The sequence below is a fragment of the Pyxicephalus adspersus genome, chromosome 2 (genome assembly GCF_032062135.1).
Source record: "Pyxicephalus adspersus chromosome 2, UCB_Pads_2.0, whole genome shotgun sequence".
NCBI classification, from domain to species: Eukaryota; Metazoa; Chordata; class Amphibia; order Anura; family Pyxicephalidae; genus Pyxicephalus; species Pyxicephalus adspersus.
Window position 1 is genome coordinate 45,321,125 of NC_092859.1, and position 26,164 is coordinate 45,347,288.

General features: G+C 35.8%; 1 protein-coding gene across 4 annotated transcripts in view; it reads left to right on the forward strand.

Annotated features, from left to right (window-relative positions):
• Window positions 1–26,164, forward strand: part of ARAP3 (ArfGAP with RhoGAP domain, ankyrin repeat and PH domain 3) — a 98,990-nt gene that overhangs the window by 56,435 nt on the left and 16,391 nt on the right. For all 4 annotated transcript variants that reach the window (XM_072400603.1, XM_072400601.1, XM_072400604.1 and 1 more), the window contains 15 exons: window positions 1,226–1,346; window positions 3,308–3,495; window positions 8,172–8,278; window positions 8,888–9,087; window positions 10,456–10,541; window positions 11,826–12,008; window positions 12,533–12,683; window positions 14,675–14,809; window positions 16,120–16,273; window positions 17,522–17,624; window positions 18,089–18,287; window positions 19,241–19,304; window positions 20,192–20,355; window positions 21,428–21,640; window positions 25,106–25,211. In XM_072400603.1, coding sequence (XP_072256704.1) covers window positions 1,226–1,346; window positions 3,308–3,495; window positions 8,172–8,278; window positions 8,888–9,087; window positions 10,456–10,541; window positions 11,826–12,008; window positions 12,533–12,683; window positions 14,675–14,809; window positions 16,120–16,273; window positions 17,522–17,624; window positions 18,089–18,287; window positions 19,241–19,304; window positions 20,192–20,355; window positions 21,428–21,640; window positions 25,106–25,211 — 2,174 coding nt within the window. The remainder of the gene's footprint in view (window positions 1–1,225; window positions 1,347–3,307; window positions 3,496–8,171; window positions 8,279–8,887; window positions 9,088–10,455; window positions 10,542–11,825; window positions 12,009–12,532; window positions 12,684–14,674; window positions 14,810–16,119; window positions 16,274–17,521; window positions 17,625–18,088; window positions 18,288–19,240; window positions 19,305–20,191; window positions 20,356–21,427; window positions 21,641–25,105; window positions 25,212–26,164) is intronic.

A 26,164-nucleotide genomic window follows, 5' to 3' on the forward strand; every position in this document is an offset into this window, starting at 1 on the left:
TTATGGAAATAATTTACTCCGTAAAATGCTCCCATATAAATTTATTGATCGGGAGCTGGTGTGAGTGTATTGTTTAATAACAATTTATTGCTGGGAATAGTCAGACACAGATGCAAGGATGACACACAGCAAGTAACATTGGCAAGTAACATAAATTAAAGACATTACAAATAAAGTTCTGCTTATAAAACTGAACGTATCACCTGATGACAGTAGAATTCAATTTAGCTTTAGGAAGTATTTTACTAACCGGTCTTTGAGTAAATTTTGGCATGATTAAACAACAATAAGCTTCAAATTATTTTATTTAAAGTATATGTTTACCATAACAACGAATCTCCCCTATTTGGTCCCTTTTGGTCCATCCCATTGAAAGTGCTTTGTTTTACCTGTTCAAAAAATATCTATTAATCCTTTTTTCAAATTCATTGCTGTCATGTGTCCTGTGCACTTTGCAGTTTTATCTTAAAATTTTACCATGAAGTGTATTTGATATTTAGAATATATTATGAAACTGTTCTGTAGTCTTAAAGTGGTACTAAAGTGGCATCGGGTTGGTCCCTTTTGCAGAAAGGGACAGGTGATGTCCCTTCTGCATTAAGTATTCTCACCTATTTGATCTCTGCCCATCTGTCCCAAGTTTGCTGAGCTGCGCATGCAAACTGCCTGAGGGGAGTTATATCATCCTGGCCCCGCCAATCAATATGGCCAAAGATTAAAATGCAGAAAAGAAAAAGAGAGAAGATGGTGACATCCAAAATTATTGGGGGTGGGTGAGTATCCACAGGGTTTAGCACACTTTTTTGTTGCTTCTCCATAGATGGAGTACTGTAAGTGTTGTTATCTTAGGACAGAACTGTGTTATTTTCAGCATAACTAAGTGAAAATTTAGGGAAAAAAGCCTAAGAAAAGAAAACTAAAACATCCACCCATCCAAGGACTGGTAATAACTTACAAGTTTGTTCTTAGGTTTAAATACACTTTCAGGGTATTATATATGTTCAGCTTATTAAGTAACTGCCATGTGAATGCTGGTTACTGACCTATTGTACCTTGGGGGCACAATGGGTTGGCTAGGTTGAATTAGTGGTATTATGCTATACATCATGCATGCTGGTGGTAGGAATAAAGCCTAAATTGTCTATTATGACTAGACTGGTATTAAATCTTTGGCTAGTTTGACACAAAGGGAAATTGATTTTGACTCTTTTTTCACACATCTTAGGACATATATTCTAAAGGTGTGATTCCCCTTGCCTCCATTGAAATGGCTCGTTCAACAAAGGAAAACAAATTTGAAGTGGTCACCAAACATCGAATTTTTGTCTTCCGAGCTGAGAATGAAGGTAGGAATAATTTTAGTTGAATGTTTTTAAAGGTAGGAGCCTAAAGGGATGAGAGAGGGAGTTCTCAAATGTGGCAACAGTTTTAGTAAAGCCTTGGAGCTGTGAATAGGAAGAGGTTATGAGAAGGTCATTAGTAGGTCATAGGAGTGAAAACTCTGGTTAGGAAACCTTGCGGATGAAATGGGTCAGTACACAAACTAATTAGCTAGTGAAAATGATGCAAATTAGCTATTTTTTAGCAAATGTATGTGTTATCTGCATTTTTAAGGTGGTGACAGGATTTCCATAAATAATACGTGGAAATTGCTTCTTTAAATAGAAACAGGCCCATAAATAGCTTAATCCCAAATCAACACTGGCTTAATTGGCTAGCACTCTGGCCTATGTAGCGCTGGGTCCCAGGTTTAGACCTCAGCCAGGACACTACTTGCATGGAATTTGTATGTTTTCCCTGTGTTTGCTTGGGTTTCCCTAGGGTACTCCGGTTTCTTCCAAAAAAAACAAAAACATACCTTTAGGTTAATTCAATTAACTTCTGAAAGTTAACATTAAAGGGTGAGGGGGGAATTAAAGTGAAATGAAAAATAAGCAGTGAGAATAACAAATGAGGTATGACATCTATTAAAAACCGAAACCATGATAAAACCCTGTGTTTACTATTTGCTTAACTTGAATCCATTGGAGTGCACTTTTAATAACCATTAACTGAAACTGTCTTCTAAAATCTTCTGACAGTAAATGACAGAGACTTCCTCCTTCCTGACTTTTACTACCATTAAGGTAGGACTTCCTGTTCTACAGAGCAGGATGTCTGGATATCATTCAAAGAAATGTTTCTCCTTAATGTAAGCAGATGACTGGGTATTGTTACAGACTAACAATTAGTTTGTTCCTAATATTCTATTTATGAGCTATTTGTTTTAACTTTGTCACAAAATGCTCAAATGTAGAGAAAACTATGAATCTTAGGATGTGCTTTTTTTAACAGTGGTATTTGGCTTTAAGAAAAGTAACCATTGCACTGGGTGTGTTCACAACTATTTTAAGAACAATTGTTGCATTTTGTTTATTGTGTGACATTTTTGTTTATTGTGTGATATTGGGTAACGTGACATTCTGAATATAACAAGACTTGTTGAACCTGATACTTCTGGTAAAGTGTTACTGGAAAATATTGTGTGTCAGTAAACAGTTGTTGCTTGCAATATTCTAAGTATTTTATTTATTAATTCATTCAGCATTAATTTATACTGACACCTTTCATGGTTTTTAACAGTCCACAGTCAGGACACAGTGACAGACTCTGTCACTACCAAAGCCATGTTTTTTAAACATAGTCTAAGGTCAAACTTCATGCAAATAGAAGCCTAGGTACTTGGTATTAAATAGTTGACAGGAACATTAATTTTTAAAAAAATTTAAAGCCATCTAAAACCCCACACTTTCTAGGACGCAAAGCCTAGCAAAAGTTCGGTATTCCATACTATCATTAGTGAGCTGGTGGTGCTGTGCAGGTGGTTGGGATTTCATTTTTCATTTCATTTCATGATATACCTGAGTTCACAACAGTCAATAGTTAGCTACATTGGGGCAGGAAAATGTGTACCCTAACATGCAGAGTATCTGCAAAGAAAATTATTTTTAGGTGTGATCATTTAAGTGACTGGACCACTGCTTGGACCAGCGCTTGTCCAGTGCTTGGACCACTGCTGACTACAATATTAAACCACTAACAGCTTTTATGCAGTTCCTGAATCCACTGTTCGAAGTCTGTCTGTGTCAGAGAATTGCAGAAAGATTGGGAATTAAAGTGTCGGTTAGTGGCATCTGTCTATGTGATCATAATGGCTGGTTAAAATATTTTGAGTTTTCTTTATTGAGCATACCTAAAACTAGATAATTTTGTTGTTGGCTCAAAACTTACAACAGTTTAACAATTTTTCAATATTTTAATTCTTTAGCTCAAAGGAGTGAATGGTGCTCAACAATCCAGAACAAGGTGAAAGAACAGCGTATGTTCAATCCTCGCTCACGTTCAAGCTGTGTTCTGTTTGGTCAAAAGTTCGGCTATCTAGAACTCAAAGGTTATAAGTCAAAAATCTTTGCTGTTCTCACTACAGACCAACTATGGATTCATAAAAATGAACAGGTAAGGGATTTAGGATTGAATGACCCCTAACCATTGTTTTAGAGTATAAGGCCTATTCATCATTGATTGGTTAGGTGTTTAGGATGCACAATTAATTAATCTAGCAATGAATCCTGTAATCTAGCTTTTGTCATCTAAGAGTGGCTGTTCAAGGCTGGTAATGCCCCCCCCCCCTCCCAATTAGACATTGGACAGGCAGGAAGATTAACATGGAATATATTCTGCTCTCTAATAGTTGCCATACAAAAATAAATGCAAATATTAAAAAAAAAAATACAGTTTGTTGAGAAAACCTACAAACATATTTCATAATTGTGACACTGTATTTTAGTTTCTTTGTATCAAAAAAGGAAGCAAGTATGTTTCTTTTCACAGATAAAGCTGAACAGGTAGTAGGTTAGTAAATTAGTGACACTAACTCCTAACTCAGGACAAAATAGCATATAGCTGGATGCTAATCATCTACGAAATAAAGTCATCAAGGGCATCCTCTATCTTCCTGCACATGGTAGGTTTTCTTTCAAGTGAATCTTGCAGTGTAAAACAAAGTACTAAATCATTAGCAGAGACATAAAATAATCACTCCTGCTTAGAAGAGGATAGCAGCAACCTTAGTACAGCCTTCTGAGTCTGAGGATGCCAAAATCTGCAAGAATGTACAGGAATGTATTCTCGTGAGTTTTAGGATCTTTTCTAGGATCCTAGGGAAAGTCTGAGTGTCCTCACCTTTGCCTCGGTGGCAGGCCGAAAGCTATTTCCTTTTTGTCCTAGGTAGTGAATGTCAGAAGGAAAAGAGAATAAAAGAAATTATTATGATTTTAAAAGTGTGGTATACATAAAACCAAACTTTTAAAAACAGATAAACACAAGGGATTAACACAAGTATAGGGGACCTGTTGATAAATGATTTTAATTTTTGTCCATCCAGTTCAAGATGCCAAGAGAATGGTACCATTTTCTTTATTGCAGTTATGGACTGTAGAATAGGATACAGTAATATTCTCTTTCCACCCCCACCCCTTATGTATGGTCACTGGACAGTTAAAGATCAGGAAAATGATGAGGGCATCAGACTCCTCTCCTAACTTATCAGCATGTTCCTGGTCAGCACATTTCAGTGCAGCACCTTATTTCCTCCCAGTCATAATCCTTTCTATCCCTGACTGAGTACTTCTAAGTAGCTGATTGCAAAAGGATGGTAACAAGTTTATTACAGGTACTTATACTAGTCACATTAAAAAAATGTGCACGGAAAACTGAACCATTTTCTTAGCAGATGTTGTTTATGGGGAGGATGACCACAAATCCTACCCCTGCTCCAGATATATTTACCCCAACCAGAGGCCATTTAAGGCTAACCTAGGAAATTTATTGGCACGCTTTCTAGCAGCTGATTAGTACTCATTTTAGTTGAATATTACATTATGTATTTTGTTTGAAAGCCTTTTTTTATGACTTGGCTGACCCTTCATTCTTATATTTAGGAAAAAGGAAGGAAGGTTTTAAAGTCCAACTAAAGTCACAGAAAGAGATATACAATTCTACATCCTCAATTTTTATCTAAAATAATTGTATAGTATGTATGAAAATACATTTCTGGATTAAAAGTGGCAAACCACCTCCTGGCACAAAACATTATATTGTTTAGCTCAACTAATGAGAACAAGATATAGTTATCATTAGTAAGCAATAAGGTTAAGGCACATCTGCATTTATGCATGTTTTTTTTATTCGTTATCAGTTTGAATAAAATTTTTATTTGGGGAGCTTTACAAGCTTCTTATATGCACTACTCATAACACTACATGATCCCCACTGAATTGGTGTTCACTGCAGTGTGTATGTTCAACACTAGGTATTATATTTATTCAAAGCTTACATAGTGCCATCTTCTTCCAATTCATGTGTTGTGTCTCTTCCCAGTTACTGTGCTCAATCATCATCACTGTTAATAACATTACAAATAAGAATAGCTTAGCAGAGAGAGAGATCTGTGTCTGAACTATATATATCCAATATCCAAATGGTTTTTGTATTTTGTTGCAGGTTGTTGTTTTTTTTAATATTATTGTTAAAATAAAAAAAACTCAGCCTAGCAGTGATTACACATTTCAACAAAAAATGTTTTTTCACTTGCCAATGATTTTTCAATATACAGTAGACTTCTGACTATACGGCCTAATGTGGCGGCAGGGCAAGCCGAATAACAAAAAAGTCTGGAGTTCCATTAATAAAGTACTATATTCACCTTTACACACTGGTAGCATTCCTCTCGCTGCACCCGCTAACATCTGTTTATAGTGCAGAAGAACAGGCAGCAGGGACGTCTCAGTGCCATGCAGGAGCACCATAGCACACGTCCGCCTGCACACCGGCATTTTAGAATACAGATTTTTTTTTCCCGGTCTTCGTACCGAGTCGGATAGTACGGGGGCTGGGTAGTGGCGAGCCAGATAGGCGAGATCCTACTGTATTTAGTGTTGTCCAGGTCTGCTGAATCCAGAAATGACATTTTCTTTGAGTTTCATTGAATTGGTTCTACTTCTTGTGATACAGGAATCGGAATAGACGATTTTACCAACAACAAATGTTAACACAGAATATTATTATCAATCTTTATTTACACTGATGTTTTGCATTTTACTTATTAAATGTAGCATTTTTTCATTGAACTTTCATTTGCCTTCTTTTTATTCATACATCTTTTTTTCTCAAGTTCTTCAAGAAGAAGTTGTTTAAATGACCCTAATGTATTTTGCTACATTTGTGGTGAACATTCTTAGCAAAAACAGGAAGAAACATTACAGAATTTGTGAAACAAGCATATCTTGCATATTTTGGTATTAAACTGAGGGACCAAGATAAGTATTGGTCTCCCCATATGGTATGGAAAACTTGTGTAGAGTGTCTACGTCAGTGGAAAAATAGAAAACTGAAAAGTTTGAAATTTGGTGTACCTATGGTATGGCGAGTGCCCAAAATTCATCATAATGATTGTTATTTTTGTGCTATGAATATAAAAGGTTTCAATAGTTACAAGAAAAACAAGTGGGAGTACCCTGATTTGGAAACAGCAAGACGACCTGTGCCACATGGTGCTGATGTTCCCATACCAGTGTTCAGTACACTCCCTGATATTCCTGTATCCGACATGGAGGATATACAGGGTTTGGAGTGTAATCCAGGAGTTAGCAGTGAATGTGAATATGAAGGAAGTGTTTCATCAAACCAGTAGTTCTCCCAAGAAGAGCTCCATGATTTAATACGTGACCTAAGTCTGTCAAAACAAGCATCTCAACTTTTGGCATCCAGTCTAAACGAAAAGAACTGTCTGAGACCGGAAGTTAAAAAAAAATCGTTTATAGGACAAGAGGTGACACACCTACCATATTTGAAGGTGTATGAAGATGGAGACTTTGTATTGTAACATCCCAGGACTACTAGCCCATATGGGAGTACCAGAATACTGAGGAAAAGACTGACTGCCTTTCATAGACAGTTCTAAAGTTTGAAATCTGTTTTACTGCATAATGGCAACTGCTATGCATCAATTCTAATTGGTCACTCAACAAAACTTAAAAAAGAATATGGAAATATCTAAATGAACTTACAAAAGCTTTGCTATCATGAGCACCAAAGGTCCATATGAGTTCATTTAAAAATGGTGAACTTCCTATTTGGACAGCAAAGTGGATACACAAAGTACCCATGTTTCATCTGCTTGTGGCATAGTAGAGCAAAGCAGCATCACTGGAAAAAAGTAACATGGCCTCCAAGGGAAAACATGAAAAAAGGTGCAGTGAGTAACATTAATGAGCCAATGATTGACAAAGAAAAAAATATTCTGCCTCCACTACACATAAAGTTGGGATTAATGAAGCAATTTGTTAGAGTTCTGAACAAGGACAGTGATTTCTTCAAATACATTTGTAGATCCTTCCCTGGATTGAGTACTGAAAAATTAACAGCACGAATCTTTGATGGACCCCAGATTCGGAAACTGATAAATGATTAAAATTTCACAAGTTACATGACTGATACTGAATCTTCTGCCTGACACACCTATGTCATGGTTGTCAAGAACTTCTTGGGTAACCATAAAGTACAAAATTTTGAAGAACTGGTACAAAGCTCTAAACTTTAAAAATTTGGGTGCTACTAAGACCATAAAGGTACACTATCTCCATAGCCATTTGCAAACATTTCCAGAAAACTTGGATGACTTCAGGGGAGAGGTTCCATCAAGATATAAAGGTGATAGAAGAAAGGTATTAGGGCAGATGGGATAGACACGTGACACATGATGGCAGACTACTGCTGGAGCCTTCAACGTGTTTGTCCTGATCATCAGCATAAAAGGTAATCATACAAACATCAGTTTTTCAATGACTTCTTTGTGATTAGTTTTGTAAATATACTGAATATAGAATATATTGACATTACCTTTTTCAAAAATTTAATTTTGTATACGTAGGCATATCTAGTTTAATTTTGCTTAATTTTCATGTTTCATTAGTTTTCTAGGGTATTATTGAGGTCATTATTTCAAAAACTAGAGCCAATTTAGCAAAACCAATACCATATTTGGAATCTGTGCACCAAACATAACCTGAAATCGCTTCAATCTGTTTGGCAAGAAAATGTTTGTTGACCAGTATTATCATTCCATCTTGTAGTTTTTCAAAATGGGCATTGGAATGTTTGTGATCGATTTGAATGGCTCTACTATTCGAGATGCAAGAAACAAGACGTTTGAGCTGATCACACCACATAAAACATTCAGGTATATACAATTACTTTTATTTTGATTTGTGATCAAACATACATGTATATATTATTGTGATTTCCATGAAAATACAAGCTAGCTAAAGGACTATGGGAGCCAGTGTGAAATGTAAGAGTAAAGGTGCCCATTCATGTGTTTTTGTCTGTATCAAATACAAGAGGATTAGGAAGTTACAACTAATGTTTTAGTAAAATTTATATAAGAAAGGTACACCTAGCTGAGATAATTCACTGCAAAGATATAATTCCTATATTCTTAGTATGAGTACTTTTCTTAATTTAAATGTTATGGAACATATAGGTCTATAGCGATAAGAGTCAAAAGCAGAAAACAGATTATGTTTTGTATAGATGTTGCTTTAGATCCTTGGTATGCTAGACATTTGTAGCACCCATAGACCCTTAAAGACCCAAAAACAAAAGTTTTACTTAATGATCCTGTTACTAACATACTTTCTGTCCTAAGGTGGTGCCTTTCTCTTATTGGAGCACATAGACCTTGTACATCCTTCCAGAATACAAACCTTGAACAGCCTTTCTGCCGTGTGTGTGTGTGTGTGTGTGTGTGTGTGTGTATATCCTGTTATAATATGCCATTGTTTACTAGTTTTACTGCAGAGTCAGAAAGGGAGAAGAAGGAATGGATGGAAGCCATATTGGAATGTATATCCGAGTCCCTGTCAGACTATGAAGTTGCTGAGAAGATTTGGTCAAACAAAGCCAATAAATATTGTGCAGACTGCCGAACCTGCAACCCAGACTGGGCCTCCATTAACTTGTGTGTTATCATATGCAAGCAGTGCGCAGGTGGGTTTTAGAAATAACATGATTCTGTAATTGGTTCAGAAATGTCAGTTAAAACAGAGCTTCACATTTCCAAAGAGCCACTACATACATGTAAAGTAGTTTAACAAACTTTATCCCATTTTTGCACTTATTTTTATTTTGTAAACATTAGGATATTACATTATATTCAGATGCATGTGAGTGTTAAGTGAAAGGTTCTATCTTTATTCTAATACATAAATGTTGGTTCTAATCTAGATCATCTGGTTTCCATTGCTGTTGGTTCCTCTGCTGAATAGATTTAACCTCTCTGTTTGTCCTGGTGACCAGAGATTTGGACTGGGCTACTGGTAGACTTTAAACGATAACTGTACTTATGCACAAAAATACAGTTATCTATTTGCTCCCCAAAGTATATCAAATAACAAAATTGGACTCCTTACTTAGAATGGGCCACTGCCATCTAGTGCCCCTGCAATCCCACAATGGTAGTTGTAAACAATAGTGATATCACCTCCTGTTTATCCATAGAAGCTAAAAGGTAGAGAGGAGATGGTAGCTGTTGTTATGCAGTGTGATTGTAGATGTCAGATGGATTGGTTTGAGTATTGCTGTAACTGCTGATCACCAGGGACTATCACATACAACAATCTCTAGAAATTAGTGAATAGTGTACAAACAGAAAATACGAGAGATCAGAGAACAGCCAGACTGATTTTGTCTGACCAAAAGGATTATGATGTCTTAGATAAACACTCTTTACAACAGTAGTAAGCAGAAAACATTTTAGAATGTAGTACGTTTTGAACCTAGAGCAGGATGGGATATGGCATCAGAAGAATACTTTGATTTCCACTACTCTTAGCCAAGAACAGAATGTTAAGGTTGCCAAGGGCACAGCCTTAGCCAAACTGGCCAGCTGAAAATCAGAAAAATGTAACCTGATTAAACTCAATTTCTGCTAAGGCACACAACACAGATGGTACGGAAGACACTAGATCTGAACCAATGGATGATCTTTGGGATGTGGTAAAACAAGAGGTTGTCAGCCTGAATATTCAGCTGACATATCCAGAAAAAGGATGTACTTAAGTCAACATGTTGTGATTATTTGTGAAGTAGAATTAACGTTGATTTAGGAGCAAAGGAACACCCGACTGTATTATTATAGTGTTCAAAAGTTGTAGTGTAAAGTGTAAATTGATTGCAACGGGCCATCTGTAGTTTTACTGTATATTCTATTTAGACTTCATAAAAAAGCAGTGAACCAATTAGGAGAAAAGAGGAAATGTCAACAGTACACTATAGTTGCTATAGTTAGAAAGTTAAATTAATTTTGTTGTGTGAACCTGAACAATTTCACTGGCATATTTTGTCCATGTTGTACAGGTCAACATAGGAGCCTGGGATCAAACATCTCTAAAGTGCAGAGCCTGAAACTAGACACGAGCATCTGGAGCAATGAGATTGTACAGGTATATGACTTAACTAAGTCTGTGGATATATTGATATTTACTTTTTATCATTTAATGTGGATATTATCTGAACTATCTACATTGTTTGTCTGTGCAGTCATTCATGTAGGCAATATCATTCATCTGGCTGCATAATTCTACATAAAGTTTTAGGACTGACTGGTTTTACATGTATGTAAATATGTAAAGCTATCTATAGGCACCACAGAGATAATAAGGCCGTTGTCTTTTACTTTGCTGTCAGGTTTTTACAACCACTACATTATATTTATACATAATAAAGTCTAGAGGAATTTGTTTTTAGGCCGGGAAGAAAGTGCTGCAACAAATCCAAAATGAATGTGTTTGTGTCTCAGTTACAGTGGAAAAAAAAACGTTTTATCAGTGGGGGAAGAAAAATTTAACAACTTCAAGTGAGGTTTTATTATTGTTATTATTATTATTAATATTATTAATAAACAGGATTTATATAGTGCCAACGTATTACGCAGCGCTGATAAAGGTGCCTAAGCACATGAGATTTTAATTATTTTGATTTTTGTCTAATGAACAGTGCCTGTGCAACAATTCATACAGATGTGACTAGCGTTGTTTAGGAGGGGAACTGGCTACAAATTCACTTTGTATATACATATGATACTATGATATGACATCTTCAGATAAAAGCTAGCCATAGTCATAGACATTGGAGCATAGTCATAGTTTGCTCTATGTCAAAGGTTTCTGTAGCCCAGCTGTGGTGAAACTCAGGACTTAAAGAGGAACTAAACTCAAACCTCACCCAAAACAAAAAAAAAACAACACTTACCTTCAATCCCGCAGAGCAGTTGATCAGCCTGTAGGTCTCTTCCGTTGGGTCCCGCATCGTCCCAGCATCTGTCTTCGGGCAGGCGCGCCGGGCACAGCCATTTTCTCTTCTTCTTCTGGGTTCTCCTTCCTACAGCACCCGACACAGGCGCAAGATGGATTGACGTAAATGAGAAAAAACTTGCCAATCTCACTGTGCATGCATTTTTTTCCCTTTTGATGAATGGGATCCCAGGAGCCTCCTGGGTTGCGTGGCGTAGGTATCCCAGGTGGTTTTTCGCTCCCACTCAATTAGGGGCCGGTGCTGCACCCTTTTTTATTTCAAAAAAGGATGTTGCACCTAAAAAAACACACAAACAGAATTTTTAGTTACTTTACTTATTTTTACTTACATACCTACGTTTAGGTATGCTTTAAGGATCAAATGTTTGCTCTTGTTTAGACTTTTATAAATTAAATATATATTTTCACTTACAGCTATTTATTATCCTGGGTAACGATCGAGCAAACCGGTTCTGGGCTGCACGGCTGCCACCATCAGAGATTCTTCATCCAGAAGATAATATTGAACAAAGGCGAGACTTTATAGCACATAAGTACAGAGATGGGAAATATAGAAGTCCACACCCCAATTACAGCACACAAGAGGAAATTCTCAAGGTAAATGTGCAATGTAAATTGCAAGCATATATGTTTGCATGTTTCATGTACTTGTGATGCATTAAAAGTAAACAAAGGTGATAAAGTTATACAAACATACAGTTGCTGTAAATGTACGTTGTATAGCAGACAATATCTTGGCAATACAATAATAAAGATAGAAAGATGACCCTGGGTTTAAAAAAAAAAATAAATCTAAAAATATAGGGAAGTATAAAAAATTAGGTCAGCTTCTCAATTTAGAGTTCAAGTAGGAAAGAATATTAGTGAGGCCTTAATATTTTAATCATTTGTATGTGTTTTTTAAAAAGCTGCCCAGGCAAGCACATGTTCACACAGTACAGGTGACAGGCAGTTCAGATGTTTGTAACTAGATGCCTCAACCCTATCTAGGCTTTTTTTCACCCTAGTGCCCTAGGGTTAGTGACAGTTTTCTCTTCTGCATCCCCCTGGTATATAATGGACAGGAATCTATCACACATTTTGCTACATTTTTCTATTATTTTTTCTATTATGTTTTTCAGGTGCTCTCCAGTGCTGTTGCAGGACCAAACTTGCTAAAGACAGTCATGCAGTTCTTCTCTGATGCCGAGTCTGTAGCCGAGCCTTTTGAAGACCCTACTCTCTCCACCAACTCAGCAGACAATTGGAGGGCAAGCTCCTACAGCCTCAACAGTAATGACATAACTTCTGTATTACACAACTTACCTCAAATCCTCCCCTTCCAACATTTATTTGTTTTCACCAACCCCTGCAGTGGGAAAGGGGCAGGTTTGCAGAAGCACCTTAACTAAGTTCCTGTTGACATAACCCCCGATAGTATTGTTTTGTTGGGAAAGACACCAGTATATGTATCTGGAGTGTTACAGGAAGGGGTGGGTAGTATTTGGAGTTGTGTAGTCCAGGAGGCAAGGCTGACAACACTGTTGTCAAACAGGAGGTAAAGAGCACATTGCACTTTTTGAGTATAAGTCCAAGACATATGCAAAAGCTTTTTAATTAAAATAAAAGTGGCAAAATAGTAGTAGTCTGTTTCAAAACAGCTAGCTTATCCTATTAACTTTTGTCCTCAAACAGGAAAATGTAAATTACACATTAGATTAACTGACCTTTAAAATAGTACAGTTTAAAATTCTTTTATAGGATGGTAGAGCTTGTAGCATTAGGTACCCTATATATTTATATTGCAGGAATATAAGAAAGTCTGTTATTAGCAATCTCAGAGAAAAGGCATATTGTCAGTCTACTATTCTAATAAATCATGTCGATGTTTCCTGTCCATATAAGGCAAATCAGCTGTGGTTACAAATTCCCCTTAAAGTTTATTTCCACTGCAAACAAGAACTCATTGTAACAGGCCATGTGCTGCCCACAGGGGAGTTTTCAATGGCATGTGATCTGTATAAATACTTTATAGCACTCAATCTTATTCATTTAAATGAGTCATATTATCCTCCAGAGCAGAAAGCAATATCACACCAGTGATTTTTAATTGCCACTTTATTGTTAAAAAGAAGGAACACAAAACAGGTTTAACAGCAAAAGAGAATAAGAGAAAATCAAATCAAGAAACCTCTGTTTAAAATTCTTCCATAAATATATAGCTTTAGTATAATAATTCTCCCTTAAAATGATTAACTAAAAACATTAGTACTCTTGCCCAACACTGATGTGATCCACATTCTCCCTTTAGAGACTCCTTCCAAGCTCGTACAATCTAATATAATTTCCAGCGCACCCTATCCTCTATATCTAGACTCTTCTAGCCCAGGCTGGTGTCCAATAATGAAAAAGACACGAATGGTAGATTAACAACCACTTAAGCACACTCCACTTCACTCAGAAGAAGGAGGTAGAACATCCAAGTCTTGTTCACAATTTTTTTAACCTCTGAATTTTGCTACATATTAAAAGTGTTTTTACTTACTTATTCCATGCAAAACCCACAATTAGAAATAAAGGTATATTGTTTTACAGTATTTGTCTTCCTAATGTAATTCTTTAGAAACCTAGTTCCTTTAGGAATCCCAGTGGTTGCTTACAGCCATGAAACGTGGACACTCAAAGGTGCCTGTACATACATGCAGCAGATTTCTGTATCCTTTGGTTTGCCCAATAGTAGACTGTTTGAGTAAAGTTTCAGCACTTCCTCTCTCTTTACACCCATTTGTGTTGGTCAGTAAGACATAATAATGATGAACCAAAAAGGGGTATGCAGGAGCAAAGATCTATGAATATACCCTTTCTTCTCTCCTTCACTATGCAAACCACAACCCACCCTAATAATAAAACTTGAGGCAGGGTGTAAAGCCAGCCTTTGCGTTTACTTAGTAGAGCAGTAGAGACGTCTTACTGACTGGGAGCTGGACAGATGACTTTGACAAATCATATGCTTGGGCCCTCCTGTTTTTTTTCTGTTTCTCTAAGGACCCTCAACTTGGGTACAGAGCATATTATCCTAGCACAAGCACATTACTTTTTTTTTTTTACCACTGCAGTATTGTTCTACAACCAAGAATCTGCTATTGAAATGGATCCATTCATGTTTTATGTGTATTGAGAATTTAAATCAATCCAAAAAAAGACAATGAGTCATATTTCCTAAAAAACAAAACAGCGTATAGACACAGCTTATAAATGATGTCATGCACAATTTACCCTTTCAGATGAAGGACTCTTTCCGGATGACTCAAACCAAGGAAGAGTTTATGATGAAATCATGCAGCCTGTGGTGCATTCTGGGTATTTGAACAAAGCCACTGTCTTAAGCAAAACATCAACAGCTAAAAAATCAAAAGACGGTAAGAAGTATTTTAAGGTTATTGAGTAAGGCAGAGAGGAGTATTGAAATGTTAATAAATCCTTACTCAAACATAAAAGTATTGTTTTTTGTGGTTTCATTTACACATTTTGCCTACACACATGCAAAGTATATTTAATATATAGAGTATTGTACATCTACAATATATATTAATGTTCACTTTATACACCCCAGTGTGTTTCTGTCAACTCCCAACCAAACTTTCAAGCTCTCTAGTAGTTGGTTTATAGCTGGTGCAGCACCATGGCATATCTGATGGTGTCTAAGATTGTGCTCTTTTTGTTTGAAAAAATATATGTGGGTTAATGCCACAAGAAAATAATAATTGTTGAAACACAAACTTGTAAATATGTAGCATATGTTATTTTTACTATTTTTGGCAGGTCCTATTTTTTAGGGTGTTAAAGAACTCTGTTAGTTATTAATATGTAAGAACAAAAATGGTTCAAATTATTTAGAGAACAGGGTCTGCCCAATCATTCTGTAAAGATCCTTACCTTTTTGTCCTGCGATTGGTTGGTTTGATTGAATAAAGATATCTGGTTGCTATTATTGATATTTACATAAATAGGTTGGCAAAAGCTAGAAGGTTAACTGATAGAAAAAACGGTATACATAAATTGAGAATGTTCATATATGAAAACCTAAACCCACAGCTGATTCAAAGGAAGGTAAACAAGCACAAAGTATAGTCCAATGTACTCTTACATGGTAAAAGTTCTTTTCTAATTCCCTGTATTTTCTGGCTGCTTTAGGCCTATGACTATGAAGAAGCTATTCTATATCCAGAGGTTAGAATTGTATTGGCAGTTTAGGTATATACACTAAATGATCATATTTTCCTTTTCCCAGTGGTTACTGGGAAACCATTAGGGTAATATTTTCTTATAACTGAGCCCCTAAATTACTAGATTAGTTTCCCTTCTGTGCACGTCTCTGCACTTTTCCCAGTTCCACAACATCCTTTTTGTGAACTGGTGCCCAAAACTGTACTGCATATGTTGGATACTTTTATTAATATTAATAATAATATTAATAAACAGTATTTTTATAGCATCAACATGGTAAGCAGCGCTGTACATCACATAGGGATAAGTAGTGTGTCTGCTTTCAGAGTCTGTTTAACTACAAGAAAACATTTACCAGTACAGTGAGAGGCCTAATTGTTCTTATCCCATCCGCTTTACAGATATGTAACAATTGCTGAGGAACTACTAATAACATGACAATGAACTATGCAAAATACTGCAAAGTATACACATGATAAAATTATTTTGTTTTTATCAACAGAGTTCCACAGGCACTGGTGTGTCCTGGAAAGATCCCTTATATTTTATGAGAATGACCGAAGCTCAGAACAGGTTGGGAAGATTAATCCATCCGAGGTGGTCTGCTTAGGAGTGAACAAACTGGACATTTCAAACAGCCCAGCACCTGTGGAAAGGTCAGAAATTGCAATTTGCATGGTCAGGCAAACCTGCTTTTCTTGCATGCAATTATGCCAAAGCTACTTGTTAATATGTCAGCGCCAATTATTAAGTTTGGACATTTATAATATATATAGTAGCAGGTTACTTTTGCTCTTAGGGTTTTTGGTGGCTATTAAGTGGGATAAATTGCATAGGAATTAAACATGTTGTAAACAGTATTGTGTCCTTTGTGCAGTATACTATATTATATACTTTTCCTTTTGTGTGCGTGAATCACATGTTTTCATTTTATAATATAAAAAGAAACCCACCCCTTTAGTAAAACATCCCCTTTCAGTCTCTAAAATTTTCCACTTAAAGTAACAAAGACTGGATTTCTAACAGTGACATCTGAACTCCAGCCATATTAGTCATGTACAATTGTGCAGGCTTCTCTCCTGTACTCATATTGCTTTATTTTCTACATAATTAATAACTGTGAGTGTGCATTGAAGCAAGTCAGATAGAGACTGCCTAATTTCCTGCCAGGAATACACCCAGCATCATTCTATCCCTTTTCTCCCCTGTATAATTGCTTCTGGCCCTCTCCTTTCATTTATTTGGTTACAGTTGTTTTAGTCATGGAAGCTTAGCATCACAGATGGGCTTTAGCTAGGGCTGTCATATCAACATGCAAATACAGTCTACTAGAGGAATTCTAAGATAGAGTGCAATGATGTTTTCAGGAAGCTATATTCAGCACCCCACTGCGTCTTCCCACCAGCCATTGGGAAACAATCCCAGCAATGACCACACTGGGTCTATATTAGGATATATAAGGAAAACAGAACGTTTTCATTTAAAAATGTCCTTAGTTTGTTGATTACAGAGACAGAAAGAAACCAAAATATAAGCAGATTAATATTAAATAATTAACCTTAACCCCAACCTGTTGCTTTATACTGAATAACCTTTAATATGCCAAATTTCATTTTTTATATTAGGCCAGAGCAATTGGCTTAAAAAATGACCCATCCCTTACTGAGATCTCTGCACCATAGTCCAACTGATCTACTATAATAGCATGTTTATAAAAATATATTAACTTGTAATATTATGTTCTAATTTGGTATTTAGATTAGTAATAATGCGACTATTAGCCTAGAACACTTTAAAAAATAGCTGGTCTCAGACTTTTTAGGTTTCAGTTTGTTTTTTTCCCCATTTGCACCTGAATGTATAATCAGTCATAATAAACAGATCTGCATGTGTTCATATTTTAGGTTTCGGTACACATTTGAAATTTTCTTGGCTTCTGAAAAAGTACACCAGTTTGGGACTGATGCTGCTGAAACTCTGCAGACATGGACAAGTGCAATAGGAAAAGTGAGGTTCTTTTTATAAATGTATTTATTAGACGATACCTCCAGGAGAGCATAATTGTAATCATTCAGTATACATAAAAAGTTTTACCTGCGAGAAGATTTCAAATTCTATTTAACCACTCTTGTAATTCAGGTACCCCAATCTTACAGTGATGTTAGGTTGATAACTTTGTTTTTTTTACTTCTCAGTTAATTCCTGCAACTTTTTTACTAACTACCCTTTTAAACTGGACAATAAAAAAGCAGTAGTTTAATTATAAAGTTATCCTGTTGCTCTCCTCTTGATTGTAAGCTATATAAACTATTCCACCTGATTTACTGCAGTGATTCTGCCGGAAAATGTTCTGGATATTTAGAGCACCACCATGGGTGTTCACTTTCACCAATTCACTCTCGCAAGAGTTCTCTCGTTTTAGAGGTAACTCTCTAAAACCTTTTACAGCAACTACTTTTCTTTCTTTGCAGTGGTTCTCCCCAATCAGCTGCCATTGTCTGCTAGTATATGAATTTCAGCGGGTGGGTAAAATGCGCTACAAAGCAATGCTGAACCCTGATCAATGGAAGGAAGGCTTCTTTCTGTTACAGAAAAGTCACCTGTTTATCTGTCCAGAGGAACAGAATGCAGCAGAGGACAGTGTCAATTTACGTCGTCTTCAAGAGCTCAGTAAGTATTATAGAGACAGTTTTCTACAGATGTGACAAATTGCCCCCTTTGGGCACAGAGGATAATATCACAGTGAGCTTTCTGGCCACCACTCTTGCTTTGCACTTGTTACCAGGTACTGGAATCATGTTGGGGCCCTCAGTTTGTTGAATGTGTGTAGTCAGGGGAAAGTTGGTCATGTCAACTAATTTGCATTAACAAGTTATGTAAAATGAATATAGAATTTCTCTTTTTCAATAGTGACCTGTTGGCACCTACTTGAGGTTTTTACTTTACAAGTTTATACTATATAAGTTTTATACTATATTACTGCACACTAGAGAACATCATCATGGCCAAGACTTTTATTATTAGCCTCCTTGGGACCAGTGGAAATATATCACATATTAAAAACAAAAATCAAATTTTTCCATGAATCAAAGTGCAATCAAAGTGGTTTTTGCAGATACCTGCCAACCTTTCAAGTTAATTGCAAAGCTACAAAAGACTATTGTGATAAAAACATATGTGTCATTAGGTGTCATTGGGATGTGTAACGTTTACCCAGTGAAAAAGTTTTTGAAAAAAACACGTTGTTTTATTTATGTCATTTTTTATTAGTATTATTTCACTTAACAGATAACCATGTGTTATTGCTGCCGTTATAATTTGTAATCACCATTTTATCTTCACGCTGTCTTTAACTTTAACTTAGATGCTTTAAAATGAAGTTGACATCTAAGCTAACCAAATATTATCTAAATAAATTAGGCATATGTAGTCGTACTTTAGTCCTAGTTTTCTTAATTTTGTTATTTTATGTCTGACCCCCATTTGTTTTTGTTTTTTTAACTTGAATGCATGTGTTTTCAGATTTAAGCATCTGTCTAATTTTGAAAGAGTTGAAAATATTTCAAACAAGATTGTATTTATTTTAATGAGTGTTTATTTACATATGTAATTTTTAAATTTAGCTGTGTCACCAGCAACGGAAAATTCTGAGAAGAAAGATATATTAATACTTGTAGAAAAGGGAAGGTATGTTTAAGTTATTTTTATGTTTTTTTTTGTAACTTTTCTTTTCTAAGGAGACTATTTGACATAAGGCTCATCTGCCACCTGGTGCCCATTCTTGAGAACAGCATAAACAATATCTGTAACTATAATATAGGGCATTTAAAATGTTTATAAATTGTTGTATTACAGTGTATTAAATTATGTATTTATTTTTGTTTGTAGTTTTTAGTTTGTATTTTAACCAAAAACAACACATTATACATTCTGTATGTTGCATATAAGGTAATTGCACTTGCACACATCAATATATCCATACGTCTAGCACCAACTTCTGATCCTATTAGTTTGCTGCCATGACAAATGATTAAGGAAAAAACTGTTAAAAAAAAGGTTATCAAAACAGACATATAAGTGGTGGTATAGAATATGTTCAAGCAAAAAAAAATAAAGCCCTCATGGGGCGTTTGCCAACCCAGAACAGTATAATACAAGAAGAACAACAAACAGAAGGTTTTTTTGGCAAAAAAAATGGTAATATTGTTTCCCATTTTGTATATTGTTTCTCATAAAACAATACATAATTGTTCTAAATCCTAACAAATTTCAGATCAGTCCTTCAAAGTTTTTTTTGCCCTTAAAGGCTCTATACAACAGCAATATACTGATAATATTTACAAAGTTCTGTGTTCTGTTTGTTGTTCTTCTTGTGTAGTTAAATGTTCACTGCAATTCTCTCTTTCTGGTTCATTTTCGGCATGTTAACATGCCATTGGTGTCAGATGGTAGAGCTAGCCCAATCCTATGATGGCAGGACCAGAAAAGATAATGTGTATATAAATCAAAGGATGTTCTCTATGTATTTCTTTTTTAGTTTTATTCTTGACTTGACCTTTATTTGTATACTGTAGGACCCTGTATCTACAAGGTATCACACGGGCAGATTTCTTGGCATGGGGTTCTGATATTCAGGCTGCAGCATGCAGTAGCGGCAACATGTTAAGAGACCAGCAACTTAGTAGGAACGACATTCCCATCATTGTAGACAGCTGCATTGCTTTCCTCACTCAGTACGGTGGGTGCAATTTGTTTTCTACCTGAAATAATAATAAGCTTTCATGGACAAAATTTCAAGGTATTTTGGAATATTGCTTGTGCTAGATGGAGTTTATAGAAAATAAGAGTCACAGAGGTAGTTACAAGACCGGTTGTATGGTACCTATTTACTCTGTATTTTGTTTTTATTTCATTTATTTTAGCTGTTTTACTGTTTAGACATGCCATTTAAAAATTGTTTCTTGTTTCTACCCAGTCCTATTTGCACTGCCTGACCATTACTTCCTTTGTTATACTAATACTGATGCAATAATAAAATGAAAGTTATAGCTCTGTATTTACCTTTTATAACTTCTTTGAATAAAAAAATTAACAAACACTTAAGAGCGGGAGTTTCATAGACTTTAGAGTACATATAGGTATTAGAAATATTTACACCGGAGTCCTTTTTTATCTTTTTTGAAATGGGCAGGAAAAGTAACATTTAAAATATGAAGCATCTTAAAGCCTGTACTGTAATGACTTATCATTTTCCTATGTGGTATTAGTTTTTTGAATATTTTATTTAGTATGTTAGGCAATATTTACTAAGTTTTATTTTAAAAAGTCTGTGATCAGCATATTAATTTCAATCTGAATGCTCATATATTTATTATAAATTGAGTTTTTTTGAAAGCATACAGGAAAAGCACATATACAGTGATTATTGATACACATGATACATGAAAGATTGCTGTTACATACCATCATTATTCATGATAATGAGTGATGAGTAGAGCATTGTATCGGTACATTCATGAGGACATAATTGCTTTATTGATCATTTGGGTTTAGGAAAGAAGAAAAAAACAATACTTTAAAGGACGTTCTGCATGCACAGCCTACTTTAAAATGCTACTTTCATAAATCTCCTTCAGATTAGACTAGCATGCTCAGTGTGTCTGCAGCTCAGTTGTGAACATGTTCCCCATAATGCAAAGCTGAGATATTATACAGCACAATTCACTTTAGGCTGACTAGTTGTCCTGTCTCAGGAGCACCTGAATGTCCACATCTGGATATTTTGGACTCATTGCAGTGTGTTTTTATAGGTCTTCGGCATGAGGGAATATATCGGAAAAATGGGGCCAAATCACGTATTAAACTTCTCATGGATGAGTTCCGAAAAGATGCCCGAAATGTCAAACTCCGCATTAGCGACAACTTTGTTGAAGATGTGACAGATGTGCTGAAGAGGTTTTTCAGGGAGCTGGATGATCCTATTTTTACAACAGAACGTCATCCACAGTGGAGGGAAGCTGCAGGTAAAATACCTAGGAACAATCTTCCCATGTCAGTCAAAAGATTAAAAGAACATAAAAGAGATAAAATCATTTCCTTGCTGTCTATAGGTTTGCTGCCCTTGGTAACATTATTACCCATAAATCTGCATATATGTACTAGAATGATGCTTTCTCTCTTTACAACATTATAACTGATTGTGAAATTCTAGCAGGTAGGGTCTAATTAATATTTGTGAGAACATCAATATTTGTAGGAAGTTTTAGAAAGCTACTACAAGGTCTTGTCATGTGTGGCATGTCATTCCTGCGCATAGACATGATAACAGATATGAATGGCATCTTCTGAAATCTCTGCAATATAGAAAACTGTGACAGAACTTCTGAACTCTAGGCAAACATAACAGAGGCATCATTTTTGCAGCTCTGTAAGCATTATGTATTTTGTAAATTAAAATAGTGTTATCTTCTTGCCATCTCTGGTGTGTGAATTTAAAAAAAACATACAAGAAGTCAACCAGTTCCTGTGCTAACAAGTTACATTCTGATGAAGAAAGCAGACATGAACTCATTACAGTTCTGTGCTCCTTTCACTGGCCAGTCTCAGCCAGGAGTCAGTCCAGAACAACCTGGGCTCAGAAAAAGTGGACTGAATGATGATTGTCCTTGCCTGAGAATAACTACTGGCAAAAAGTAGTATCTATGATTCTATTCTCAATTTTTTTGACTGATGTAGCTGGTTTATATGTTATTTTAATTGGGCTAATAATGTGTTTTTATTTTTGTCTAAAATTCTGCTTTAAATCCTTTGTGTAAGGCAAATGTGCTGTTTTAAATGTGAAATTCCACGTCTTTATACAACAGCAGCACGTTTATCTTTGTTGATTTGCTTGCTGTTTATGACAAAAAACAAATATACTGTTCATTAAACCATGAAATTAAAACCCAAGACAAGGTACAGGGAGGCAGATCTGCATGTATATAAATTCTTCTTGCTGTAAACATTCCATTTTCTTTTCTAATCAGCTTATATATGAAAGGGTTGAAAGGGACATTTAAAGTGAAACTCCTGTTTTGGTAATAAGAAAAAAGTTTCAGGACAGTGGTACACACAAATGTATTAGTAGAAACAGAGCTTGGCAAGTAAACGCGTCCTTCAGAAGCACAGCAAGATGAGTAAGTAAGACAGTGAGTAAGACAGAGGAGTAAGTTATATGAGTGCTCGTGTGAGCAAGGGTGACATTGTTTTTTTTTAATTTTTTTTTTTTTTTTTTTTATTAAATAACAGTAGGGAGATTTGTCTTCACTTCCTGCCCTAAAGACACAACAAAAATAAGTGCAAATTTATCAAAATTATTATAAATAGTTTACCCCAGAACATGTGTTTCAATTGGAAGATTTGTTTTCACATAATTCTCTAATAACTCAAAATTTTGAGTTTCCTCTTTCTGTCTGAGTTTCAAAATGACACTTTCCTTTATAGGTAGAAAAGAAGTCATTCCCTTTGTGAACCTAATCCAGTCAGTCGCAATATGTCCTATCTTCTTCTGTCCAGTGCGTAGTCTGGACACCAGGCACCATCGTTTTCCTTTTTCTTCTGCTCTCATCACCCGATCTTGGATTGCGCAAATGCAAGATCAGGTGACACACCTTCCTGAAAATGTAAAAAAATATGCTGATCTCACTGCACATGCTCGATCTTTCCTGAAAAGGTTCCGATCCCATGCATGCACAGGGAGGCAGCCAGGAGGCTGCAGGTTTCTCCTTCAGTCTTTACCGCCACAGCGGTAAAAAAGCCCGTTCCATGTTATTATTGTTACAAAAATGCAAAAAAAGTACAATGAAGTTGGACTGTCCCATATGTTGGTTTTGCCATTGTAGCATATGAGTCTATATATTTTCCTTTCAGTAAAGGAATAACACTAATTTCATACTTTTTTCTTCATGTTTTCATTTTGAATAAAATGTGCAGTGTTCCCAATGCATTTGTGTGTACTGAAATAAAAGCTACCGTGTTTCCCCGAAAATAAGACAGTGTCTTATATTTATTTTACCTCTGAAAATCTCATTAGGGCTTATTTTCAGGGGATGTCTTATTTTTCTCACAAAAAATCTATATTTATTCATGTACAAAAATCTGTATTTACCAAAACCTGCAACCAATATTACTATAGAAGGATACCTCTGTGTTACCTGTGACCTGTCAAAATCACAGATTTCTTCTGTTATATACAAGAAGTCATGAATAAAAATTGACATAAATGAGTAATTAAAAAAAACAGCTCCATAAGCAAACAAGTGCAACATAACAAGAAAATGTGCGGACAATTAACATGTGACTCATAGAGAGAGTTACATGTTAAATCTGAGTAAAAGCAAAAAAATAAATAAAAATAAATTATTAAATATGCATTGCTGCTAATGAATAAAATACCAGCAAGGACCTTTTGAAAAGAGAATCCACCAACCTCTTAGTGCTAGTGTCACACCAGAGTACTGTAGGTTAATTAACCCTGCAATTTCTTCACCCCTTGCTCCAGTGCTTTTGAAATCTGCTCTCTCTCTCTCCCTGCTCCCTCCTTCCTCTTGGTATCCCTCCGTGTACCACGTGACCACACCCTCCGAAGAGGCCAATAGGGCTTACTTTCGGGGGAGGGCTTATATTTCAAGCTTGCTCGAAAACAGCCAAAAATCCTGCTAAGGCTTACTTTCGGGGGGTGTCTTATTTTCGGGGAAACACGGTAGTACAGTGATACTGTGGCTAACGAGTGACCCTGTTAACAAATTTTTCGGCTAACAAATATTTTTCCAGCTGTGTTTGGGCCTCGGCTAACTGATGCATTCGTGGATGCACGATAACAAACTGCAGCCTCTTTGAGCTGAATTTTCGCTTTGTTTCAGCTAAAGAGTGTGGTTCCGGAACAAATTATCTTTGTTAGCCAAGGTATCACAATTTAAATTTTATTCACTTTTTATAACACACTGCTATTATTCTGAACAAAACTGTATATTCATATAAATTTCCATATATTCTCAATAGTTCATGGTAAGGTTTGTGTTACAAAGTGCAAAATTGTCTTTTACGGTGTCCTTTTCTGTAAAAAGCACTGGTTAAGAAAGGTAAGTAATTTTGCTCCAGAATATATTTAGTGATGGGCGTCATGAATTGTGCATAATGTGAATTGGGACACCTGTTAGAGTTAACATGCCTATTTTATGATATATTGATGTGCAATAACTACATGATATTCACATCTGACAAAATCCAGAAGTAGGAGGGATTCCTTCTATGAGGCTTCAGAAATTCTAAGAGATGTGCATAGTGCCGTATGTACAGTATATAAGAGAGCTACTCTTTAGCTTTTTGGTTGGCATGAATATTTATATTTAGTTCAAATTTAGGATCACACATATGGTTTTGAAATTGTTCATATATTAATTTTCATGACGTGCCATTCATTTTTTATTTTTTGTATTTATTTTTTTAAGAACATCAAGAAAAGTCCAAGAGACTGGAAAAATACATGGAGCTGATTAACAGCCTTCCTAAAGTTAATCGAGCGACATCGGCTGCCCTGATTGGTCACCTCTACCGGTAATTCTTCAAGACTTGAATGTTGAAAATGGTTATTAGGGTATTTTAAAGTGGAACTAAACCCTGTTTATACTCATCTGTCCCCATTCCGTCACAGGCACCAGCATCATCTTCCTCTTTTCCTTTCGTTCTTCGGCCATCTTGATTGGTCAGGTCAGAATGACATATCTTACACGCAGGCACATAGAAGTTCATTCATTCTCAGCAGCCATAGGGCAAGCTGTCATATTTAGGATGTGATTTTGACAGCTTAATTGTGGGGGAAACAGTAAGAATTACCTCAGATGTACATTTGCCTGAACCAGCCAATCTACCAATAGGGGCATGGTTATAAAGTAATGGTGTCAAATACCAAATCAACACTTCTATGTTTGCTTTTTCTTCTGATCTCCACTTTTTAATGCACCTGCCAAAAATGTAAAATAGGATCATTGTAATGTAATAATAGTATTAGTAAGGGATACACCTTCATCAGAGATCCTGAGGACCAGATCCATTCCAGATTTTCTGGATCACCCAGCATCACTGAAGTATCCTCTCCCGCCTTAGAGAGCTTTAATAATTTCATTTGAGATGAAGAAACAATGCACTGCATTGGAATGTGGCTAAAGGTGCTGTTGCAGGATTCCAGGATTTTCCCCATTATAATATATACTAACAATTAAATTGCCTAAAGCACTAAATCAGAGAGCACAGTGTATGTATTGTTCATGATTACCTAATTCTTCATCTATCCAGATATTTTTTATATACTTTTAGGATTCCTATACACAGCCAAATAATTTATGTAGTTTAAGCAATAGGAGAAATTTTCTAGCATATTCAGCCAACTTTTAGTTACAAAACCCAACCTGTATGTTTGATTTTTTTTATGGATGGGATATGCTTGGTTGCCTTGAGTCATCCCATTGTTTTAAACTTGAAAGCTTTATTAAAAGTGGTTGAAAATGTTC